Source organism: Liolophura sinensis, chromosome 2, assembly GCF_032854445.1.
Source record: "Liolophura sinensis isolate JHLJ2023 chromosome 2, CUHK_Ljap_v2, whole genome shotgun sequence".
Classification (NCBI taxonomy): Eukaryota; Metazoa; Mollusca; class Polyplacophora; order Chitonida; family Chitonidae; genus Liolophura; species Liolophura sinensis.
The window spans coordinates 27510878-27536980 of record NC_088296.1 but is presented as its reverse complement, the minus strand read 5'-3'; the positions used below and the strand labels follow the sequence as shown (position 1 = coordinate 27536980).

Sequence of the window (26103 nt, the reverse complement as noted above, 5' to 3'; positions counted from 1 at the left end):
CTTTTATAATCGTTTGTTTTCTTTTTTTCTTTCTCTCTCTCTCTCTTCTGCCCCCCAGCTTTAGTTTGTGTTTTGGTTGCCGTGGAAACCGCCGACGGATGGTTAGGCGCGTCCCCGCCCTGGCTTATATATTACAGCACTGTTTCTTGGCCCCTGCGGAGGTGTCTGTAGGTGCCACAGTGATGGTCTGGACATTGTTACTGGGAGAGTTCTCATTGTCTGGGCTCTCCCGAATCTGTCGCTGAGACACTATCTTGTAGATTTCTGAAAACATACACAGCAGTTAAGGTCAACAACTGACTTACTATATTCCCTCTGAAAACTCATCCCAAAAAGTGCATTTAAAGGTCATACAAATATCACTCTTTGTGCTGAAACTTACATATTTCGAGCAGAATATCATTCTACCCTTCGAACAAACCTGAAAATTCCTTCGCATTAAACATCAATATGCCTCAAAAGCAGGCAAAATGTGTATCTACTTCTTGGATGATATTTTACATCAAATACAACATTCAGCTATTTGACTGTCATTTAGAGCCACACTCAAGCCTTTCTCCACTTTATACGCTACATGTGGTCAGTTTTACTGAAGGGGGAAAATGGAATTCCTGAAGTAAACCACTGACCACTGACAAATTACTGACAAACTTTCCTACATGTGACATAGTCAAATACTGTGGTTGTCAAGATCAGAGATTTGGGAATGGTCGAAATACAATACAAAATGTCACTGGCCGAAAAGACCATTCGAAATATCCTCCTCAATATAAGTTGGTTAAGCAGTTAAATAAATGAAATCACTATCAAACTGTTCTACAATTCAATTTCAATTTCATGTGTAGAACCCAGTAAAGCCGTATTTTTTAAGGATTACTGTCTGAGTTAACTGTTAACTAACTCTAGTGACACGAATGCACTGATCACAACTCCTCAAAGCACTGGGTACAGAATATCTGTCACATGTCTTACCTGTTAGTATGTTTTGGAAGGCAGTTTCTACATTCGTAGAATCTAAGGCCGATGTCTCTATAAATGATAAATTATTCTTTTCTGAAATGAAAGCAGAACAGATTTACCATTAGACAATGTACACTTTAATTTATTTGATTTATTTGGTGGGTGTTTCACTCACACTCAGATGGTCTTTTACAGGTACTGTAATTCCTCAACATTTTGTCATGTGAAAGAGCAACTTTTGGTCAATTTATGCACATATATAATTAGATTTTCCAAACAAAACTACACTGGCTGGATCGTCCAATTTCAGGACGTTATAAAAACTATAATTTTATCAAATAAAACATAATAATGCCTTCTGAATATGCTTCAATAAACACCTTGCAACCATGTGAAAAGGCTGCAGTAACAATTCAGGCAATGGCTAACAAAGGCCAATTCTTCTCCAATTTAACCCACCACATCTTTCACTACAAACAAGGGGCTTAACTCTTGACAAAATTACCTCCCTTTCAAATATAGCAATACAGCACTGTTATTCACTACCATCCGCCAACATATGGGTCTACCATTCAATACGACATTCAATGTGGCCTGATTTTGCATTTCAATGTCAGGCTTTATCAGAAATGAGTACGACCAAAAAAAATCATAAAACGTAAAGCATGTGAATGGAACAGAATAAAACAAGACCACATGTACTAACCACTCTTCTGCTGCTAAAGGTAAAAATAGTTCCACTTGTCAGACATGTTAGAAAACTTTTGCTGACATTAATTTACCTATCATTTGTCTTGCTGTGTTCCAGAGGCACACATGACACCCCTTTCTACCGTTAACTTTTTAACTAACCACAGGCCCAAATCCCTAATTTTCTCCATCATTCGTCTACTCCAAATAACTTTCAGTGAAACATTTTTGGACGCCCATCTCATATTACATGTAACCTGAAATAGTTGCTCAACATTACTGACAGGTCAAGTGGTAGAGTAGGACTTCTTTTACCTTCCTGCTCCCCTTTTATGCCCACAGGTACATGTAGGGGCCCTTAAAACTGAACAACTGTTAGCATTCGTACTAATATCCTTGACGATATTCATGTACATCTATATAACTGTGACTTTTGAAGCTGTTTGTTATTTGTTATATTATAGCCACATGTTTAAAATATCTTTTAACTATTTAATTTACGCACTGTCAGTGAAGCTGTCAAATAACTGAATAACCTCCATTGGATACCAGCAAACTAAACACAGTCCACAAGAACCTTCGCTGGATACCAGCAAACTAAACACAGTCCACAAGAACCTCCGTTGGATACCAGCAAAATAAACACAGTCCACAAGAACCTTCGCTGGATACCAGTAAACTAAACACAGTCCACAAGAACCTCCGCTGAATACCAGCAAACTAAACACAGTCCACCAGAACCTTTGCTGGATACCAGTAAAATAAACACAGTCCACAAGAACCTCCGTTGGATACCAGCAAAATAAACACAGTCCACAAGAACCTCCGCTGGATACCAGTAAACTAAACACAGTCCACAAGAACCTCCGCTGGATACCAGTAAAATAAACACAGTCCACCAGAACCTCCGTTGGACACCAGCAAAATAAACACAGTCCACAAGAACCTTCGCTGGATACCAGTAAACTAAACACAGTCCACAAGAACCTCCGCTGGATACCAGCAAACTAAACACAGTCCACAAGAACCTCCGCTGGATACCAGCAAACTAAACACAGTCCACAAGAACCTCCGCTGGATACCAGTAAACTAAACACAGTCCACAAGAACCTCCGCTGGATACCAGCAAACTAAACACAGTCCACAAGAACCTCCGCTGGATACCAGCAAACTAAACACAGTCCACCAGAACCTCCGCTGGATACCAGCAAACTAAACACAGTCCACAAGAACCTCCGCTGGATACCAGCAAACTAAACACAGTCCACCAGAACCTCCGCTGGATACCAGCAAACTAAACACAGTCCACAAGAACCTCCGCTGGATACCAGCAAACTAAACACAGTCCACCATCACACAAGAGACAATCAGCCCTATGATCCTTAAGACAAAAATTATGTTTCAGTCAGGAATGGAGTATTCTGTTCACCAGGCACCCACATCAGAGCTGACATCATGCTTGCCTGAGGAGCTGAGGCTCGAATCGAAATGAGGGGCAATACTGCGTCTGTGCCTTACCTGCGAATGCACGCGCCTCGTCTGTGGGAACTGCTCTCAAGTGGCGCAAGTCGCTCTTGTTTCCTACTAACATGATGACGATATTGTTATCTGCGTGGTCTCTCAGCTCCTTCAACCATCGCTCCACATTCTCATACGTTAAATGTTTGGCTATATCGTACACTAGTAACGCTCCTACAGCTCCTCGGTAATATCTGAAAGTGAAAGTGGAAGCGAAAATAAGCACGTCCAAAATCTTTGCAGAAACATCTGGGTTTGGCCAACTCTGAATGTTATTTTTATATTATTTGATTTATATGATTGTATTTGATTCACTTGACTGGTGCTTTTATGTTATTCTCATTCTTGACACAATATTAGGTGTTGGAACAGGGTCTATCACCAGAGACTATGTTTAAACTGAGCCAGCGAGAGGTCAGAATTCACCTAGCAGATCATAACAGACTCTGGTGCCAGACAGTTTAAGCTGTCTAATGAACTACACGTACTTAGTCAATAACAAGTCGGTTAAATCTAATCTAAATTTTTGTTTATCATCGCTGCGATGAACTCGAAATATTGAATATTTTGACCCCTTGGTTTAAGGTACATTTGGCATTTATAGTCTATTTTGGGACACCAAGAAATGATGATACTACAGTTCCTGTGAATATGTGTAGTCACTGCGGTATTGTGGGTACTTACGCACTAGTGATGGCCCTATACCTCTCCTGGCCGGCCGTGTCCCAGATCTGAGCTTTTATCGTCTTCCCATCAACCTGAATACTCCTGCAAACAGTTCATTCGTTAGTGTGAAATGTAACACAGGAACAAATGTGATGTCCTGTCTGTCCACCGCTCATTAGTGCTTAAACACTGATTAGTGTTTGTTTTATTCAATTGATTAGTAGAGTACTTCAATAACACAACGGCAGCCAGCATTATGGTGGGAAGAAACTAATTAGTGAAATAATACTAAATACTGAACAAAAGAATATTTCATTTATAACAACAGCTTGCAGTCTTGCAGAGGGAAAAAAAGGTGAAACAGTGCAGAGTAAAACCACCAGCCGTTGGCACGTCATTGACAAACTTTTCCCTCATATGATGAATATATATTCTCCTGCATGTTTAAGGTCACCAAAACAGCCACACAAACACTCACGACCGTAAAGTTCCAGCTGCAAATCTCAATGGAGAGCCGCTTTCAATACGAAAACTACATATAAAGTTTCGACAAAATACACTGGGTTATTAAATGACATTTCTCTGCCTAGTATTTCAGCATGAAGTGAAAACTTCATTAAACAATAAACATCTTTGATGCAGACACAACAAAACATCTTTGATCCAGTAAATCTAACAAAGACAATGTCTAATACTCTTAACATCAGACATTTTAATTGTTTTCCACAGAACAATATATTTACGAACTTCTTTACTGAAATTTCAAGCCTTCTGCCACTGGATAGCCAGTGACTGTCAGGTATATTTTACCTTCGCTCTAGCGGACTTTACTACCTGAGACTGCACCCTGTGCTCCAAGTCTCGGTCCGTAAAGTCCGGCAAGAGCTGAGTGTTCGACAAGCGGGCCCCCGAAATGATGACGTAGTGTCAACATGGCCATCCGGGACGAAAGACTTTCAACATGGATCTACCATTGAGGAGCTTTGTACCTGTGTGCATTTACTAGAGACTGTGCGACCAGACAACATGGGACAACGAACACTTTAGACATGTTGGTATATGGACATGAATGTTTTATTGATGACAGCATCCAACCGAGAGGGACAGCACGATATTTATTTATTTCTTTATTTGATTAGTGTTTTACGCCGTATGCAAGAATATTTCACTTATACGACGGCGGCCAGTATTATGGTGGGAGGAAACTGGCCAGAGCCTGAGGAAAACCCGCAACCATCTGCAAGTTGCTGACAGACCTTCCCACGTACAGCTGGAGAGGACACAGCACGATAAGTTGGTAAATTAATGTATTCCAGCATGGTAAAGTACGGTTGGAGGGAGCACCTAGGGCTTAGCCTCTGTACATAATAATCTATGGTTCCGCCCACTACGGCTAATTTTACCTGTGCAGGACAGGCAGACAAAACACAATTTGTATCATAAAAAACCCAATACAAAATATGATGAGAATTCATTTATCTGACTTTTCTCATTCTGGTCTACCATGGTCATATGAATAGGGACAAGTAAAACAGCCCGAATACTGACAATGGCCATGTTGAGAACACTCGTGGTGCTAATCTGTATTAGACAGGGACATAAACGTTTCCTTTATTTACTTCAGAGCATGCAACTCATGTTTTGCAGAGCGAATCAGCTCGGGTAGTTAATTAATGAGTACTCACCTTGTGGCAAATTCTACTCCAATTGTACTTTTGCTTTCTAAGTTAAACTCATTACGTGTGAATCGAGACAGCAGGTTACTCTTCCCCACTCCTGAATCACCAATCAGGACAACTAAAACAAAACAGAAAGTGAAAGTCAAATCAGCAACCAGCTACAGTAGCATCTCTAATGGGTGAACTGTTCAGTCAGTACTCAGGCAATAAAGAACAACAGGGATTTTACAATGTGTGTACTTTTAGGCACACGTAGTGCGTCTCTCAATAATGTAGTCCCACAACTTGAATGGTGGTACAGAGCTACAGGTAGTCCCTCAACTCGAATGGTGGTACAGAGCTACATGTAGTCCCACACCTTGAATGGTGGTACAGAGCTACAGGTAGTCCCACTACTTCAATGGTGGTTCAGAGCTACAGGTAGTCCCACAACTCGAATGGTGGTACAGAGCTACATGTAGTCCCACAACTTGAATGATGGTACGGAGCTACATGTAGTCCCACAACTTGAATGATGGTACGGAGCTACATGTAGTCCCACAACTTTAATGATGGTACGGTGCTACACGTAGCCCCACTACCCGAATGGTGGCATGTAGTCCCAGTCAATGATGGCCATGTGTCTTTCAGATTAACATATGGCCATATTTGAGGCATACATGTACATCCAACGGCTGGAGTTCAATTCCACTTGAGTGATGTTATTTCCAATAAATGAGTAGAGTTGGGTCATCAGCTCTTGTGTAAGCCAAGCTTCACATGGCCTACCCACACTCATGTCATGTTCATTTATTTATTTATTTGATTGGTGTTTTGCGCTGTACTCAAGAATATTTCACTTATAAGAAGCCGGCCAGCATTATGGTGGGTGGAAACCGGACAGAGCTGGGGGGAAATGAATGACCATCTGCAGGTTGCTGTCAGACCTTACCACTTACAGCCAGAGAGGAAGCACACTCACATGATACTGACACTTTGCCAAATGCTTGCTTGGCCTAATATCCATATATTGCATTCACAATGACAAACTGTATCTAAAATCTTTTAAACACCATTGGTCAATTTCAGGACTGAACCTGGATCTCCTGATGTCCGAGCACAAGACTTCAAGAAGGAGGTCTACACCTCATACAACAAACAGTAAACAGACAGAGTTAATGATGTAAAATACTGGCCAAATAAAGTTCAGGTCTGAGACTTCAAGAAGGAGGTCTACACCTAATTATTTATTTATTTATTTGTTTGGTTTATTACACAGTATTCAAGAATATTTCACTTATATCACAGCGGCCAGCGTTATGGTAGGTGGAAACCGGGCAGAGAAGGGGGGAAACCAATGACCATCCGCAGGTTGCTGGTACACCTTCCCACGTATGGCCGGAGAGGATGCCAGCATGAGCTGGACTTGAACTCACAGCGACCGCATTGGTGAGAGACTCCTGGGTCATAACGCTGCGCTAGCGCGCTAACCAACTGAGCCACGGAGGCCACTCTACACCTAATACAACAAACAGAAAACAGATATACTTAATGATTTGTCCAAATAAAGAAGTCTTATGGCCTGTGACAGGTCTTATTACAGCTTTCTAATTTTAGCACAGGTCTTATCACAGCTTTCTAATTTTAGCACGCTTAGGGAAGGTTAATTTAGTCTATATTATCTACAGACAATAAGAAACCAGAAAGCAATGCATTACAGATGTACTGTAATTTATACAAAATTTCAGTGTCAAAAATAAATTACTCCAATTTTTCTTGTCAGTACACATGAACATAAAGAGGATCTCCTCGAACATTTGAGTTAAGTTTATCGTTTTATGGGGTAGGCTGTAATTTGGGCATCTTTAAAAAGATATCAAAATGTCACTGTATTTGGCTCTGTTCGAGGCAATTAAATGTCACAACATTGTTCTCGTTATGCTGAAGCTTATATTTCTAGTATGACATCATCCATAGATCCACCTTCCAAACACCTTTCTTATAAAGAGCAGAGCAGCAGAGCCCTTTGAATCAGGAAAAAAAGTGCAAAATGTCAGGGGTAAATTTTCAGGCCCTTTACCGCATATCTGCATCGACAGATTTCCAAAATTATCAGCTACTTACCTTTGAACAACATATCATAATCAGATATGAGCATAGTTCTGCTAAATTCTGGTCTTAAGAACTTGAAGTCGTGCATTTTTTTTTCTCCCAAAGGTGGCATTTTTCTAACGATACACAAGACTATCCTCACTGAGAAGCTGAAGTAACACTAGCAAACAACATCAAGTCCTGCTTTCTATATTTCAAACCGGAATGTCTCTTAACAGCTTTCCACAGCTGCATAACAGGTGCATAAAACAGGACAGGGTCAACTGACATACACCTCAACATATCAGCTTTATATACTGTAAGTCCACAGTGTGCCAAAACTGCACATTGTACAAACTGACACACCAAGGGGAGACAACTTTAACCAGATGAGTCACGTGAAGTGTTTTGAAAGGCTTTAGGGAGTCACAGATTAAAATAAGGCTGAGCACGTGGTGACATCAACCTGTACAGCCTGGCAGTTCACAGTACCTCATGAACCTTTGGCAAAGGAAGTTTTATCACGGACAGAAAAAGCATGACACATGTACAAGACTGTAACCAGACATTTTTGGTTTTACAAAATCGGCTAAATGTGAACATGTGTAAGGCATAAAACTGACTGGCAAAATGGTTTTATCCCAGACAATACTGTATGCAAGCATATGAATCAGCTACTGACATCAAAGACACGTCAAACAAAATCAGCCACTGGCATCAAAGACACGTCAAACAATATGGAGCACATCCCATACCTCACTCTGGCAGTATAACAATAAATCTTGATGGGAGTTCTCCTCTCCAGGAAAACTTTTGTGAGTGTTACAAACTTTCTTCTCTTCTTGGGCTTGAGATAGAATAATTGTGAGCTGGAGAGATTTTGGGATCAGGAAGTCCCTGTACAGGTGTGTCACATAACTCTGCCCAAAACTAAGACAGGCACCTTAGGTACTATTATTAAACAAGTCTAAAGCGGTCTCAGTCTGGCTCAGTTTCCTATTGTCTGCATTGATTTATTTGATTGGGGGTTTACACCTTACTCAAGGATATTTCACTTATATAAAGGCAATCAGTGCTATGGTTAGGAGGAAACTAGTCAGAGTCCAGGGGAACCCAACGACCATCCGCCAAGTTGTTTCCTACATGTACAAAAAAAATGCACCTTTCCACATACGGCCGGAGAGGAAACCAGCATGAATTTTTTGTCTAATTTTCATTTTCTGCGACTAAAGCTTGCTGCTTAATTGAACTGATTGATAAACTGGTAAAATATAAATTTTGAATAAAAAATGGGTTAGGAAAGGTAAGTATGTTATGATGCAGACTCATATTTAAACGTTGTCGAAGCATTAACAAGCTTTGCTTTCCTGCTACTTACAAAGAGACCGCTTCCACATCAGCCCGTATTCATTCAAAAACCGTTAATTACATATTTATTTGATTACAAGTGTTTAATGGGACAACAATGAATTTTCATTCTACTACAGAGGTCTGGTTTATGGGTGAAAGATGTACCGGAGCTACCCACCCACTCACACAATGCCTTGTGGGTGGAAGATGTACCGGAGCTACCCACCCACTCACACAATGCCTTGTGGGTGGAAGATGTACCGGAGCTACCCACCAACTCACACAATGCCTTGTGGGTGGAAGATGTACTGGAGCTACCCACCAACTCACACAATGCCTTGTGGGTGAAAGATGTACCGGAGCTACCCACCCACTCACACAATGCCTTGAGGGTGAAAGATGTACCGGAGCTACCCACCCACTCACACAATGCCTTGTGGGTGAAAGATGTACCGGAGCTACCCACCCACTCACACAATGCCTTGTGGGTGAAAGATGTACCGGAGCTACCCACCCACTCACACAATGCCTTGTGGGTGGAAGATGTACCGGAGCTACCCACCCACTCACACAATGCCTTGTGGGTGGAAGATGTACCGGAGCTACCCACCCACTCACACAATGCCTTGTGGGTGGAAGATGTACCGGAGCTACCCACCCACTCACACACTGCCTTCTGACAAGTTGACAACAAACCTACTCTTCTGCTAGGCTTTCTTGAAAAACACTGAGTAATCTTGTATCATTCAACTTGCGAAATGCCAGACTAAAGATTTTCTTTCAATTTTGCTGACCTTCTGCAGTGGAGGAAAATATTATAAAATGTCATCAGTACGTATCATAATTCCTCAACCTTTTTGCATTACAAGAGCAATGGTCAGTGCAATTTACGCACATTATTTGATTTTGGAGACAAAAATATAGAGGTTGGGATTGACCAATTTTAGGGCTTAACACAGAATAGTGATTTCAGTATATGCATGAATAAACACCTTGAAAACATGAAAAGAATTTATTTATTTGATTGGTCTTTTACGCCATACTCAATAAAATTTCACTTATACGACGGAGACCAGTATTATGACGGGAGAAAACCGGGCAGAGCACAAGGGGAATCCGACGACCATCAGCAGGTTTCTGACAGACCTTCCCACGTATGGCCGGGGAGGAAGCCAGCATGAGCTGGTCTTGAACTCACAGCAGCGTAAACGTTGAACAATTATGGTGTACATGTCTGTAAATGACCTAACAATTTGCCACAAAGAATGCACATTTTCACAGACAAACACAAGAGATTAACAATACTTCTGGTGCTGAAACGCAAAGTTGCTGAAAGTTCTCCTAGTAGAATATTGTCTTATCTTTATAAAGCAAACCTCAAAACACATTCCTAAGGTGAATAGAATTCATTTGACGCACAAAACAAGTAACTTGGTCAAGGACAAAATATTAGGTCAATTATTGTCACAGTGCTTACATTCTGCTGCATAATCCAAGCATTACAGAACAAATATGTACACCCCTATATTACTACAGGCTGCTCCATAATCCAAGCATTACAGAACAAATATGTACACCCCTATATTATTACAGGCTGCTCCATAATCCAAGCATTACAGAACAAATATGTACACCCCTATATTACTACAGGCTGCTCCATAATCCAAGCATTACAGAACAAATATGTACACCGCTATATTGTTACAGGCTGCTCCATAATCCAAGCATTACAGAACAAATATGTACACCCCTATATTATTACAGGCTGCTCCATAATCCAAGCATTACAGAACAAATATGTACACCCCTATATTGTTACAGGCTGCTCCATAATCCAAGCATTACAGAACAAATATGTACACCCCTATATTACTACAGGCTGCTCCATAATCCAAGCATTACAGAACAAATATGTACACCCCTATATTATTACAGGCTGCTCCATAATCCAAGCATTACAGAACAAATATGTACACCCCTATATTGTTACAGGCTGCTCCATAATCCAAGCATTACAGAACAAATATGTACACCCCTATATTGTTACAGGCTGCTCCATAATCCAAGCATTACAGAACAAATATGTACACCCCTATATTGTTACAGGCTGCTCCATAATCCAAGCATTACAGAACAAATATGTACACCCCTATATTGTTACAGGCTGCTCCATAATCCAAGCATTACAGAACAAATATGTACACCCCTATATTATTACACGCTGCTCCATAATCCAAGCATTACAGAACAAACATGTACACCCCTATATTACTACAGGCTGCTCCATAATCCAAGCATTACAGAACAAACATGTACACCCCTATATTGTTACAGGCTGCTCCATAATCCAAGCATTACAGAACAAACATGTACACCCCTATATTGTTACAGGCTGCTCCATAATCCAAGCATTACAGAACAAATATGTACACCCCTATATTATTACAGGCTGCTCCATAATCCAAGCATTACAGAACAAATATGTACACCCCTATATTATTACAGGCTGCTCCATAATCCAAGCATTACAGAACAAGTATGTACACCCCTATATTGTTACAGGCTGCTCCATAATCCAAGCATTACAGAACAAATATGTACACCCCTATATCACTACACGCTGCTCCATAATCCAAGCATTACAGAACAAATATGTACACCCCTATATTACTACAGGCTGCTCCATAATCCAAGCATTACAGAACAAATATGTACACCCCTATATTGTTACAGGCTGCTCCATAATCCAAGCATTACAGAACAAATATGTACACCCCTATATTGTTACAGGCTGCTCCATAATCCAAGCATTACAGAACACATATTTACACCTCTATCCTATTAGTATTATAGGCTGTTCCATAACAATGGATCCTTTTACCATGTAGAACAAAATTTGGTTGTACAGCGTACAAATACATGTAGGAGAACTAACACAGTTTGATTGCATATTCCTAAGAAACAAGTCAGTTATCAAATATACTGTAATTCTTCAACCTTTTTGCATCTCTGCAAGGTGTATATTCAAGCATACTTTGAAGGCATTATTCACTGACTAATTAAATTATGCCTTTTGCTAAGCCCTAAAATTTGTAAATCCAACAAATATAGTTTTGCCTCAAAATCAAATTATAAAAATAATAAATATGCATAAATTGTACTGGAAGTTGCTCTTTCATGTGCAAAAAGTTGGAAGAATTCGGGTATATCTGTCTTCAGAGTGCAAATCGAGTATTTCAATCCCTACTTTGTGGTCTGCCTACTGGTTACACCAACTGTGTAAACAAGTTTTATCATGTAGAGACAGTCTAACAATAAATGCAGGCCTATTCAAGAGGACATACATGCATTTGAACCTCAATTAGCCAATCTAATGCAAACCTTTCTTGGACAAGAGCAGAGAGCCTCACAATGGTGTGTTGAAATGCTTCCATGAGCACGCCGGCCGAGTCAAAGCCAATGGAATTACCCTAAATGACCTAAAATTTCGCCCACAAGAACTGCATTGTTAGATGCAAATAAACGTCACAAAATATTATTTTTGGTCCCCAAACACACAATTTTACGGTAGAATATCATCCTGTGTTTCCAGTAAACCTCAAAACAAATTTCTAAAATCAATAAAACTCCAAGAATCAGGAAAAATGGGTAAGGCAGTCTTGGATGAAATTTACTGTCATTAAGGATAATCAATGACCAGTTTTACCTGAAGGCTTTAGCTACATGTATGTGCTCTCAGCCACAGTGTCATCCAAAACACACAGGCATTAACCCCTTCTGCTGCGTCCGAGCTGAAGGCTTTAGCTACATGCTCTCGGCCACAGCAGTACCCAAACCACACTAAGGGATTAACCCCTTCTGCCCTCAGCCATAGTGTCACCCAAAACATAGAGGCATTAACCCCTTCTGCTGCATCCAAACCACACAGAGGCATTAACCCCTTCTGCTGATCTGACCTGAAGGCTTTAGCTATGCACTCTCAGCCACAGCAATACCCAAACCACACGGAGACATTAACCTTTTCTGCTGCATCCAAAACAGAGGCATTAACCCCTTCTGCTGCATCCAAACCACACAGAGGCATTAACCCCTTCTGCTGCATCCAAACCACACAGAGGCATTAACCCCTTCTGCTGCATCCGACCGTCTTACAAATAAAATACCATAACACTTCAATATGTACAGCCACTGTAAACATAACTGATCACAGGGTTAATCAGCTACCAATCCATTTAGACACCCTGTTTTCAGGACCTTTAACATGGGAGAGATAGAAGAAAATGAAATCTAGACAGACTGCTTTAACAAAATGGCTCAAAAAAAGGGATGTTTGGACACCCTTTTTCAAAAATTCTAGGTAACCACCTGTGGTTGATATTTCTGTTTTCACAGCACAGAAAACCCCAAGATTGGGAGCCTCAAGAGTTGGGGGTTGGTATCCATTTTCATCATGTTTCAATAGCTCAGCTGTGGCTAAATACAGTTTCATCATGTTTCAATAGCTCAGCTATGGCTAAATACAGTTTCATCATGTTTCAATAGCTCAGCTATGGCTAAATACAGTTTCAACACGTTTCAACAGCTCAGCTGTAGATAAATAACTTTATGGTGCAAATGTCTCGTTCAAAAGCTCTGAATGAAGCAGCTCTGTAGATATACTGTGACAGCTGAAAAGTTTACAGACGGGCGAATGGACAGACAACACCACACCACAATTTTGACCAGTCATTAATGAGAAGCATTCTTATTAGCGGAGTCCCGAAGATATTGATGGGACAGGGTGGGGGCTCACACAAACTAATCCACCCAGAAGGCGAGATTTTACAGTACTGAATATACAACTTGCATAGCAGGCTATGTCAGCTCAACAGCATCGGTCGCAGGTACCATAAAATCAGATATTTTAGCCGTGTTAGTTCACGAGAGCCCCACCCTGTCTCCTCCCAGCCTGCATAAACTCATGAGACTCCTGAAATGCTGACTGGGATTGTTGTTACAGTAATGAAGTGATAATGATCAGGTGCAATTCAGTTCTGATTACCAAGGACACAATTAATACATGTATAGGAAACCCACAATATTGGTAATACCTTAATAAAGCCTTTTATGAGATTATCTCTCTACATGCATTTCTTAAGCATTCATCTTAGAGAAAAAAGAACATCTAGCCTTATTTACAGTAGCCTTGTAACAGGATCGAGCAAAAAGAAATTTTGGTCCCTCTCACTTTATCCTGATGGTACAAATGTATTAGTCATCAATCAATATGAACAAATGAACACATCAAACCATCCACTGCAGAGATACATGTACATGTATGCATGTAGCCTCAAACAACACTATACCCTCAAAACATAACAGACATTATTTCACTGTCTTGGTGGAAGGCGTGGCATCACACATTCTGCAGATAGGTGGGGGCGTGGCATCACATACTCTGTAGATAGGTGGGGGTGTGGCATCACATACTCTGCAGATAGGTGGGGGCATAGCATCACATACTCTGCAGATAGGTGGGGGTGTGGCATCACACACTCTGCAGATAGGTGGGGGGCATGGCATCACACACTCTGCAGATAGATGGGGGGCGTGGCATCACATACTTTGCAGATAGGTGGGGGCATGGCATCACATACTTTGCAGATAGGTGGGGGCGTGCCATCACACACTTTGCAGATAGGCAGGGGGCATGGCATCACATACTTCGCCGATAGGTGGGGGCATGGCATCACATACTCTGCAGATAGGTAGGGGCGTGGCATCACATACTTTGCAGATAGGTGGGGGGCATGACATCGCATACTCTGCAGATAGGTGGGGGCGTGGCATCACATACTTTGCAGATAGGTGGGGGGGGGGGGCGTGGCATCACATACTCTGCAGATAGGTGGGGGCGTGGCATCACATACTTTGCAGATAGGTGGGGGGGAGGGCGTGGCATCACATACTCTTCAGATAGGTGGGGAGCATGGCATCACATACTCTGCAGATAGGTGGGGGCGTGGCATCACATACTCTGCAGATAGGTGGGGGGGAGGGTGTGGCATCACATACTCTTCAGATAGGTGGGGAGCATGGCATCACATACTCTGCAGATAGGTGGGGGCGTGGCATCACATACTTTGCAGACAGGTGCGGAGCATGGCATCACACACTCTGCAGATAGGTGGGAGCGTGGCATCACACTCTGCAGACAGGTTGGGGGCGTGGCATCACATACTCTACAGATAGGTGGGGGGCATGGCATCACATACTCTGCAGACAGGTGGGGGCGTGGCATCACACACTTTGCAGATAGGTGGGGGGCATGGCATCACATACTCTGCAGATAGGTGTGGGCGTGGCATCACATACTCTGCAGACAGGTGGGGGGCGAGGCATCACATACTCTGCAGATAGGTGGGGGCGTGGCATCACATACTCTGCAGATAAGTGAGTCCCTGTTATAACACTAAAATCCCCAAGCAATCACAGTATTATGCCAACAGTCTTATAGATGTGAATGACCTTTCTCCCTACCTGCCCCACCCACTTTATAATAAACACCACAGGGAACATGTACTAGTGAACACATGCATCCTGGTTTAAGCTGTAGTATACTGTACATGTGGCAGTGACACTTCACACCATCTACATGTAGCACAATACTTTTTAGTCAGAATGATCTCGGAGTACATCAGCATAGAGTGCTAATTTTTCACTACGCATTTAACCTACTGGCTAAGTGCTTCTACAGAAAAGTATCTGTTTCTTTGAAATTCTATGTTAGAAATCGTATGCCCATTCACCATATAGTTAAAACAACCAAGAAACTGAAAATGCCCCAGCAGAAATTCGTTATTAGTACTTTTGAAATGTTGGCATTTTACTGGCCGTAGAAAGTAGCTGTAGCCCCTGTCCACGACCGTGCTCTACCGTGGCGACTGTAACAGCACTTACATCCTGAAATGTCTATGTGCACAAGTATGTGTGTATATCCATGTATGTACACACAGGAAGTCTGAATAGCATTAGATACGAGGGGTGACTTTAAAAGCTGAGTATTTAATACAGCTAGATTTATGGACGAAAGCGGTTGTTAAACAAAACAGACGGAAATAACGGATGTGGAAATTTGGATGTATACCCTGAAGCTGGAGAAAGACATCATTTAAAGATCATCTGGGCCAGCACTTTAAAAGTCAGCGCATGTACATATACATCAGAGATTTGGCCAGAATATAAAATCAGGTTGTCTCATTTCATTTTTTTCCCCTCCTTTTTCTTACATCTCCCATGTTAATTTCGTCAGAGACCCCGTGATACCCTCTTCAACTAGACCAAACCTGTGGATGAAGTACATGTAACAAACTGCCAAGGCTTCATAGGGGCCAAATACAAGGACATTTCCATTTTTTAAATACTACTGACGATATTATTTGCTATTTAGGACATTAAAGTAAAATTTCCTCACATCTGAATACATTTCAGACCAAATCAAAAATGCCATGTGGGGCCCTGCTTTGTGACAAAAGTATTTACCAATGTACTAGATTGTTTTAATAACACTGTTCTCAATGACATGATGCTTGTCCGACCTATTGGTGCAGACTGACATTACACAGCATGACCAGCACCTGGACATCAAATCACAAGGTTTTGTGCCCGTGCCCTCTAAGGAAGCCCTGTGAAGAGCAAATTGTTCAATTTGGATGTTGCTCTATTTAAGTTAAAGGTTTGACTGAATTCAATGCTCTGGTCAGATCTGCGATAGATATAAAAACAAGGGTCCATTCTTTCTCCGATTTACTATGAACTATTACAGCAGAGTGTTCGATACATTCTGACAGACAGAAGTCAGGTGTGCAAACCACAGGCTTTGTGAGGCTATAAATGCATGTACATACACCCCTGGCTGCTAATTAAATTCTTATGCAAATTAGGTGCTTTAAATAGCTCAAAAACCCGCATAATCTAGTTAACCTGGCTGCTTTGTTAGTACAAATCCAATACCAATTTACTTCCTGCATAATGGTGATGAATTAGGCTAATACTAAGCTTTCCTTTATCAGTATCAAAGTGTCAAAGGTCAAGGTTACTGCTGAAGCTATACACCATCCGTAGTTTACTATTAACAGAGCCATAACGTGTACCTGTGCACATACTTTTAGCAGGCAGCCCACAAAGAATTGTCTATTCTCCTTCCACTGATTGCAGACTTTGGATACTGTGGCCTCTTAACCATAAGGTTTATTACAACAGAATCTACACTTGTACATTCCGATCACCCGCCTACTTTTCACCTGACCTTCCAAGTCCTTTGTAACTGTGTTTATGAAATCCCCATGTAAAAGCCAATGGCCACTTGTTGTACCTGTCATGATGCTGTCTTGGGCATATTTTTGTGACCAATATTATGCATATGTGGATGTGTTCATCCGTCACCAATGCAAGAAGGCAACCAAAAAAAAACAATAATTAAAATGTATTCTTTGTTAAAAGACATGAGTTCTAAATATTCCTGTAAAACAAATTACAGATCAGCCCATAGTATATTTTGTAAATTTTTTATGAATTTAGACTGTGACGGGTTAAGTTCACAAAACAGTATTTACCGGTTGTGGATCTGACTAACTACAGCTGGTAATTGTACAGTAGCATCTGTGATTTTAAAGTGAAATTGTTGATGAGAATTGTGATAATCAGGTAAAAGTGGTCTTAAAAATATTTTATTTATTTATTCGATTGGTGTTTTACGCTGTACTCAAGAACATTCCACTTATAAGATGGCAGCCATCAATATGGTGGGAGAAAACCGAGCAGAGCCCAGGGGAAACCCACGATCATCTGCAGGTTGCTGACAGACCTTCCCACTTACGGCCGGGGAGAGTCCAGCATGAACTCACAGCGACCACATTAATGAGAGGCTCCTGGGTCATTACGCTGCGTTAGCGTGCCAACCGAGCCACGGAGGCCCTGTCTTAAAAAAAACTGAGACACATGAAATTCCTCACTCTGAAAAAATTTTTAAAATTACAAAATAGTTAAAAAATCGTTTTAGCGACATTTTTTTAACAATTTGTATGCATAAATTCCACTGGAAAAAGTGCTTTAAAAAATTTACGTTAAGTGATGAGGAATTAATAATTGATAATGAATCGCTTATTTTCAACATAAACTACATCTGAAGTAATGAAATATATGTATGTATGCTAGAGCTTTAACATTACGTAAGGAAACTCCCATCATGTCAGTGACCGCTTTTGGCCTTTTTCAGATTTCAACTAATTATGAGCACCCATACATGGGTTTTAAACTTGGAATTGGTAGCAATTGAATGCACACGAACACATGAATGCACAACTTCAGCTCAATACATAAACAGAAACTGTGAATCTGGTAATTTAGGATAATTAATATGCTCACAGAGCACCAGAGATGAAACATACCCCTTACATCATTGTGCTTTACATGCATGTAAAATTTCAGGTCAACACGTACAGTAAGTTTTAAGACACAAACCTAATATTTTGTTTATCATTGATTGTTTTACACAATACAGTAAGGCAAGAATTCAGTATATTACGGCACTTAATATCTACATATTGCGTAAGCGATGGAATATCCCTCTCTACATGGGTGCAAGTCCTGAGCTCAATACTTTTAAGATATCAGTACGCCGACGCTCAGGGTACAATATAAGCTACGTCTGCGCTTTATACAGGCAAGCTAAAAACTGCCTGCATTTGACCCCAATTGCATCCAACTTAAATAGGGAACATGCTGAAGGGTAACAGATTTATTTGTTTGATCGTGTTTACATGCCATACTCCAGATTATTTCACTTGTATGATGGCGGGCAGCATTATGGTGGGAGGAATCAGCACAGAAGGATAAGAGAGAGACCAAGATCAATCACCAATGAGACGAGAGACCAAGATCAATCACCAATGAGGCGAGAGACCAAGATCAATCACCAATGAGACAAGAGACCAAGATCAATCACCAATGAGACGAGAGACCAAGATCAATCACCAATGAGACGAGAGACCAAGATCAATCAATAATGAGGCGAGAGACCAAGATCAATCACTGATGAGGCAAGAGACCAAGATCAATCACCAATGAGACGAGAGACCAAGATCAATCACCAATGAGACGAGAGACCAAGATCAATCAATAATGAGACGAGACCAAGATCAATCACCATTGAGACGAGAGACCAAGATCAATCACCATTGAGACGAGAGACCAAGATCAATCACCAATGAGACGAGAGACCAAGATCAATCACCAATGAGACGAGAGACCAAGATCAATCACCAATGAGATGAGAGACCAAGATCAATCAATAATGAGACGAGAGACCAAGATCAATCACCAATGAGACAAGAGACCAAGATCAATCACCAATGAGACGAGACACCAATCAGACGGCAGAATATGGTTCAATTCCGTGAGGTGGCACTTGGACCTGGAGCCATTGTTACGTCAAAACTGGATTGTCGCAGAGTCTTTACAACGTTATAATGTATTAGTTTCAATGGGATGCCGGCAAAAGTCACGAAGCAGGACGTACATGTACTTTGTCATTTCAGTCGCACTGGACATTCCACTGCAGCGCCAACAGCGCGACGTCACAGTGAGTACAACAAATACATCACAGATGTAACCGCAGCATGCAACGAAGGACTTGAGGCAAGCACTTGGGCACCAGCGCCACCATTTGTGAGGAAAACCTGCCTGTGCTCCATTGTGATGTTCTCTTTTGTCTAATATGACGTCATCACGATGAGCTTGCAATGAAATATTTTGACGTCTATAACATGATATCAATTAAGGTCCTATCACCGGGCATCTGATAGGTCCCCAAAACTCCCCTCGGTGTTATGAAGTGGCAGTACCTACATGTCCGTAGAGAACAGAAAGCTGCATGCCGTGTTATAAAGCATCAGAGAATATCCTCCACCTGCGCCTAGCCAGTGTTTTTTCCAGTTTGGACACATGTTATCCTCTCTACTACAAGTAATCCCATTAATAGGACACCACCAAGAACACACATGACAGAACACACATGACAGAACACACGACAGATCACACATGACAGAACACACATGACAGATCACACATAAAACCTCTCATTTTGTCAACACTAAATCTACACAAGAACTGATCTGTCAGAGTGGCAATTTGTCCTACGATGTATTTTGTCACACTTTGGGTCAGAATTATAAATTTTCTTCCCAGCTAACTGGTACTTCATTTTGGACAACAGAGTAAGTGCCTTATGGCACAACAACCTAGACGACGTTATTTCAAGCATAAAAGTCCCCAGAAATGTGACTTACAAAGTTTTGTGAAAGTGGTCCTAGAGTATCTTGAGATCTACTGGTCTTTCTCCATATTAACTGGTGCTTCAGTTAAATACAGCAAAACATGCTCAAACTGTTCTATAATATACTGTGATCTACATAATGTAAATACACAGAGATTGGTAGCATAGGATTAGGTGGGAAGGTAGGAAGGTGGGAGCGGGGTCTCAGTGTCTTTGAGACATCCTATTCTGACACAATTAACATAGGGGAGATAGGGAAATTAGGAGAAACCTGGAAACTTGTCTGATTTCAAATTCTGGCTAAATCTATGAACAGGCATGAGAATCACTGGTAAAAAAACAAAATGTCTTAACATGGAAGGTGCTTGTGCCTCACTCGAGAGCGTGTATGTGTGAGATGTTTGAAATTAGGGCATGGCCCCTCTTTCTGAATGAAATTTTTCTTAAAATCATATGAATCAAAATGAATTTGGTGCTCAAAGAGGAAAGGAAAACACTTATCTTACTGAACCTTACTTGATTATTCAAAACATAAAACCAATCATTTTTTACATCAATTATCAAATTCTCAGTTGTTACTTCCATCAATGCGTTTGATTACCCTGACCGTTGTGGCTCCATGCCCTACTCAATGAGTATTTCACATAATTGATGACGGCTCAGTATTTCAGTACCAACTAGGAATTGAATCCAGCACCTCTGGGTAGGCAGCCTTACGTGCTGACCACAGAGCGATCAAGCCAATTCCCTTTCCATTTATTTTTGACACTGCCATCAATAGCCTTCACATCCTGCTTTCCTCTTTCAACAGTTAGTCCATCAAAAGACATGATAATTACTTAAACCTTTTAACCAATTATATGAAAAGTAAATAAATGTTGCCTAGATGCATAGCTGAAATTCTTCGGTCTTCGGTAGTTTTACTAAAGAATCCAAGAATGTGCAAAGCACTGGTCCGACAGACCAGTAGAAAATACAAACACTTTCAGTGATAAGTCTTTGTCTTATTTTTTTTAGAAATAGGGACGTGAAATTTTTTTTTCTTCATACATCGGCAACAAAAATGTCACTTGCACATGGAGTGCGGCTTGCTGCAAAACAGCAGTCGCCCTCGTCACATTATGACGAGATTCTGTTCCACACTGGTCGGAGTTTGGTACAGGGAAAGACGCGAGCGGTGTACGAAGATTTCCAATCTTCATCATTATAAAAAGGAAGTTTGATGTGCGGAAACCCCCGAGCCATGTATCGGGAGCGTCCGAAAAATGATCTGACTGGAAGGCAAGTACAGTCGATAAAAAAACTGCCTCTCTCACCATATGTATATCGTATTACATACACACAGCCTGTGCAAATTATTGATATGTATGTCTCTAACCGCAGCAATAAATCAACAACAACATCACAATGCGGCGATACTAAGATGGAGCCAAGCCTCGATTAAGTAGACTAATGTAGCACAAATGTTGTGTGTAGTGACTGTGCATATTTAGTGTGAAAATAAAGGCATCCATTAAGTGACATTTATTGACTGACCAGTCACCGTAGGGTTATCCAATTAAACCTGAATGACCAGCAGCTCACTGTCTGCTGACATAACTGAAGTATTATGCTTAGAGTTACTAGTAATACATTATCGCTTGTTATGGATTTTGCATTGTTTTAATTAATCATAACAAGACAATTGCTTTGCTGATGAGGGAAAATCAGCTACATGTATTACTGGATGTTTCAAGCATTTTTCAAGTGACAAATTTTGCCTGGTTGTTATTGACTTATACTTTTATAGAGTTTTTGTGTAAAGTTTGATTAATTTCTTAAAAGTGAGCGAGTGCTTGGGGTTTAACGTCGTACTTAACCATTTTTCAGTCATCTGAAGACGAAGCAATCCTTAGAGTGGACGTGGTGCCTCCTTGCTCTTTTATCTAGTGCTGCTTCTCTGAGACGTCTTACCGAATGCAAGTAAGTCACCCCGCCTAAGCCATTGTACTAATACGGGTCAACCAGTTGTTGCACTTTCCCCTTCATGCTGAACACCAAGGGAGGAAGTTACAACTTCTCTTTTAAGGTCTTAGGTGTCACTCAACCCAGGATTGACCCTGGATCTACCGCTCCCGAAGCAGACTAATTTCATGTCAGTAAAAGTGGTGTGTTAGCATCAAAACTGTCACTTTAAGGTTTGCACGTGTGCTGAAGCAAGTGCATTTTACATACCAAAGCTAAAATACAGTACTTATGAGCTCGTGTAATTTGTAAATGCAAACTTAGGAATTGTTTTGTTTCAAGCAAGACTTACACTTGTAACACCCAATGATTTGTTTCCAAAGAAATGAGCCGTTTTATTAAAGTGCTTGTTATGGCGGTATCAAGCGTGTCCTTTTCATTTTGTAAGGACCAGTAAACCTACGGTCAGACCAGTAGAACTTTGAGAATACTCGTCCTGCTGGCTCGTTAGACTTTCTGCTTAAATTCTAGCCCTGGAAAGGGAACACTGTCTGGTGGTATAATAGAATCAATTATTATTGTACCTGAAATATGATGCCTCAGGCCTTCGAATTGTCCACTTCTGGTATTACAACGACCGAAAACCAAAATCTTGTTCACACAGTCTCGTGTACATGTGTAAAGGGTACACAGTTGTGTCGTTCAGTCTCGCATCAGTCTTATGCCAATCGCGACAACATTACTGGTTTATGGTACTACAGGATTTTCGACACAGAGACCAGCTGAAGTCACAGACATCCAACGCGAGTAAATACATGTACGTCAAATGAATTATTAAATGACGGCCGTTCTTGCCAAACTTTGTTCCCCCACCCCAAATTTTCTCCTTGCATTTGCACAAATCTCAGAAACGATCTTTTCAACCAAAAAAAAAAGACAGAAAATTCTCATGCCTGTATGGCTGGCAGAAGCATGAAGTGCTTCGCTTCGAGACTGTAGCCATCTGGGCATTTGCCATTTTACTCACGCTTACACATTGTGGTGAAAAAAATTGTCTAAATAACATGGGAGTTAATACAGAACTCAGCTTTGCACAAAAAAAAACAGGTTTAGCTGACGATCACAAATTATATATACTGTGCACATTGTTCAGTTGTGTTACAAACTATAATGTCGGATTCTTATTCCCTATGCATTCTCATTTTATCTTATCTTTCACCTCATCCTCTGCTGGCTGCTGCATTGCATGAACGATGTGCCCTCATGTGTGCAGTCTCAAATTACAGTCTTCGTTTTTAAACTCTACTGTTCAAAACAAAATTCCTATGGTCTTGGGCCAGTGTTAATTTCAAGACCTGGTTTGAAACTACATTTTCCTGTGTAAATATGCAAATAAGCCATGCATCCATTAGTTACAACAATATGTACAAAATTCACAATGTTTTTTTTTTCTTTTTTCTACTTCTAAAATTGCTGCTGCAGCTGCAATGGCTGGTTTGGCTCCTGGAAGATGTTGTTGCCCCATTACTTCAATATCCCAAAAATGAGTCAAATTGACTACGAAATAGAACAATGGCCACAAATTAAAAACAAACATTTCAAACCCTGTAGTGGAATGCAGAATATACAATTGATCCTTGGGAACCGGATTACATGTGGTGGGCTACCTTTATCTTCCACAATCACAACTGTTACAAGTTACAACGCCTGTGAAACTAAAAATTTCTACTGGGGTCTTAGTAAGACATGATGGATAAAATACGACGTTGAGTATCGTCATTTTAACCAAATACGCTTCCGAAATCAATGACAGTTTGTCATACATGATTTTATGTCGTAAATACCACTGACAACTATGTCTCGTTTGAATTATGGTTAAAATTACAACATCTAGGACAACGAAACTGCGATCTACGATGTCATGGCATGAAAACAGGCCTTTGATTCACAAAAAAGTGTCGATTTCTTTTCTTGGTACAACTGTTAAATCTCGCAGTATCTTTAACAGACTTCATTTCCGCCTTTGGGTTTCTGCATAACAAATCACTTCCTTAAAAGCAACCACGGTGACAAGAGCAACAACGAAGAGTGTCATTTTTGATGTTTACCTTGACTTTGATTTACCATGCCCTGCAAGAAAATTTGCTCTAAAGCTTGTGTCAATCTCACCTTTGAAGAGGTAATCGTATTCGTCATCTTTGGTACCCATTTTGAAAGGTAGATATCACAGGGAGGGTACCGCAGACAAACTGCCCTTTTCTTCGAAACCAACAAAGTTCTGCGACAAATATAGGCCCCAATAGCAAGAGAGCTGATTGGAAATTTCAAATAACTTGTTTACTTGACGACTTGGTCAAAATTAAAGATGATGTTGACCGATAAAGCCGTATCAAAACAAACCAATAACAGGCAAAATGGCGGCCTTTACGCCCCTTCCCTTCGCGCAGTGCGTGACGTCACAGCGCGCAGGCGGAAGTGCAAGTAACTGTCATCACCCGACCAGGTCCACGTGGCAGTGTTTTGATTGTTTCTACTGCGTCAAATTTCTATTCGCGCGAGCCTGCATGCTCACATTGACCATACTGGATAAAGATATTTCTTTTCATTAGGCCTCTCTCCTCAACAGTTTTCCACTGAAAAGAATGGCCTCCATGACCACATATACATGTATATAGCTAGACGTGCAACACATTGTTATGGTAATATTTTTCTCTCAGTTGATTTCTAGCACGTCATTAATTGGTATCGTTCCTCACACGTTACCAATGATGTAACTCTCCTTAGAACGGCATTGAATGTAGCTGCATATTGAACTGATGTCGATCATGTTGAACATGTTTGTCCTATTTACTATGATGCGCAAACACAAATTAATTCAGGCACAATTAACGTATGAGCATTACCGGTACATTACTGCGGCCACTGATGTACCCTATTTCTTCTAATTTCTGTGATACTGGTCTGCTCATTTTAGCCAATATACATGTAATTGTAGCAGGAATATTTAGTTTCTTTTTTCTCACGTGGTTAGACCATCTAATGAACAACAATATCTTTACTTTTCCAAAAGACGTGTAAAGAAATGTAATATTCCGCGCTCAACACTCCTAATAGCTGTCCTAAAACTTAGAAGACTTAGGGTAAGCGTCGTGCCGAAGACACCAGACACGGCACCCTACACAGACAACTCTCTGTGTGAAAATAAAATTTCCCTACATAAGTCAAACTTTTTGCATAATATGTTGTTTTTGAGGTTCAGACAAAGACTCCTTCGTGATCCCGTGGCCTGCATGCACTTCATACCTACCTAGCCTACATGTACTAAAATAGGCCCGATTTTATATGTACGAAACCGGACTATCTCAGATGTATGATGTATGATTAAGATATGTAGGTCTACTCATTCTAAAACAGACATGTACCTACTGCCTCCGTTGAGATTGCCTCGGTACCGTAGGATCACGTAGAAAGGCGCGTGATCTCAAATGTAGGTCTACTTTGTATGATTCATTCTACACTAATCGTATGGTTTCCCCACATGCGGCCAGTCGGTGCTGATCAGTGAGGCCAAAGGTTCGAATTCGCCCGTAAACATCACCGCGGCTGTGTTTAAACCGGGTTGTGAACCTCTTCAATGTCGTGAACGAAAATGACGTATGCCAACTTCGGTGTCCAAGACATGCGGGACATACAGCTACTACTTGCAAGTAGGAATTTATTTCTTTATACAAAACCCAAGGTGAAGTCAACTGTACAACATTTCGTCCGGTCGGTGAGTGTATAGACCAGTATACAATTAGTGTGATGTTACAGTTATGCTTCCATACTTTACCACTTGACTTGATGCAATAACAATATGGCAGTGATGATCTTCCATAAATATGCTGTTGTGCAGTTCCATACATACAGCCC

At 40.9% G+C, this 26103-nt stretch overlaps 1 protein-coding gene across 1 annotated transcript; it reads right to left on the bottom strand.

The window, feature by feature from the left end:
- On the bottom strand, positions 1-24624 carry LOC135462829 (ras-related protein Rab-11B). The gene is made up of 6 exons (XM_064740110.1): positions 24361-24624; positions 5520-5631; positions 3853-3936; positions 3169-3362; positions 973-1053; positions 1-264 (listed from the first exon to the last, which is right to left on the bottom strand). Exons 1-6 carry the CDS (start codon positions 24398-24400, stop codon positions 125-127), a joined length of 651 nt encoding a protein of 216 aa, XP_064596180.1. The 5' UTR covers positions 24401-24624; the 3' UTR covers positions 1-124.
- Between the last annotated feature and the right edge of the window lie 1479 nt (positions 24625-26103).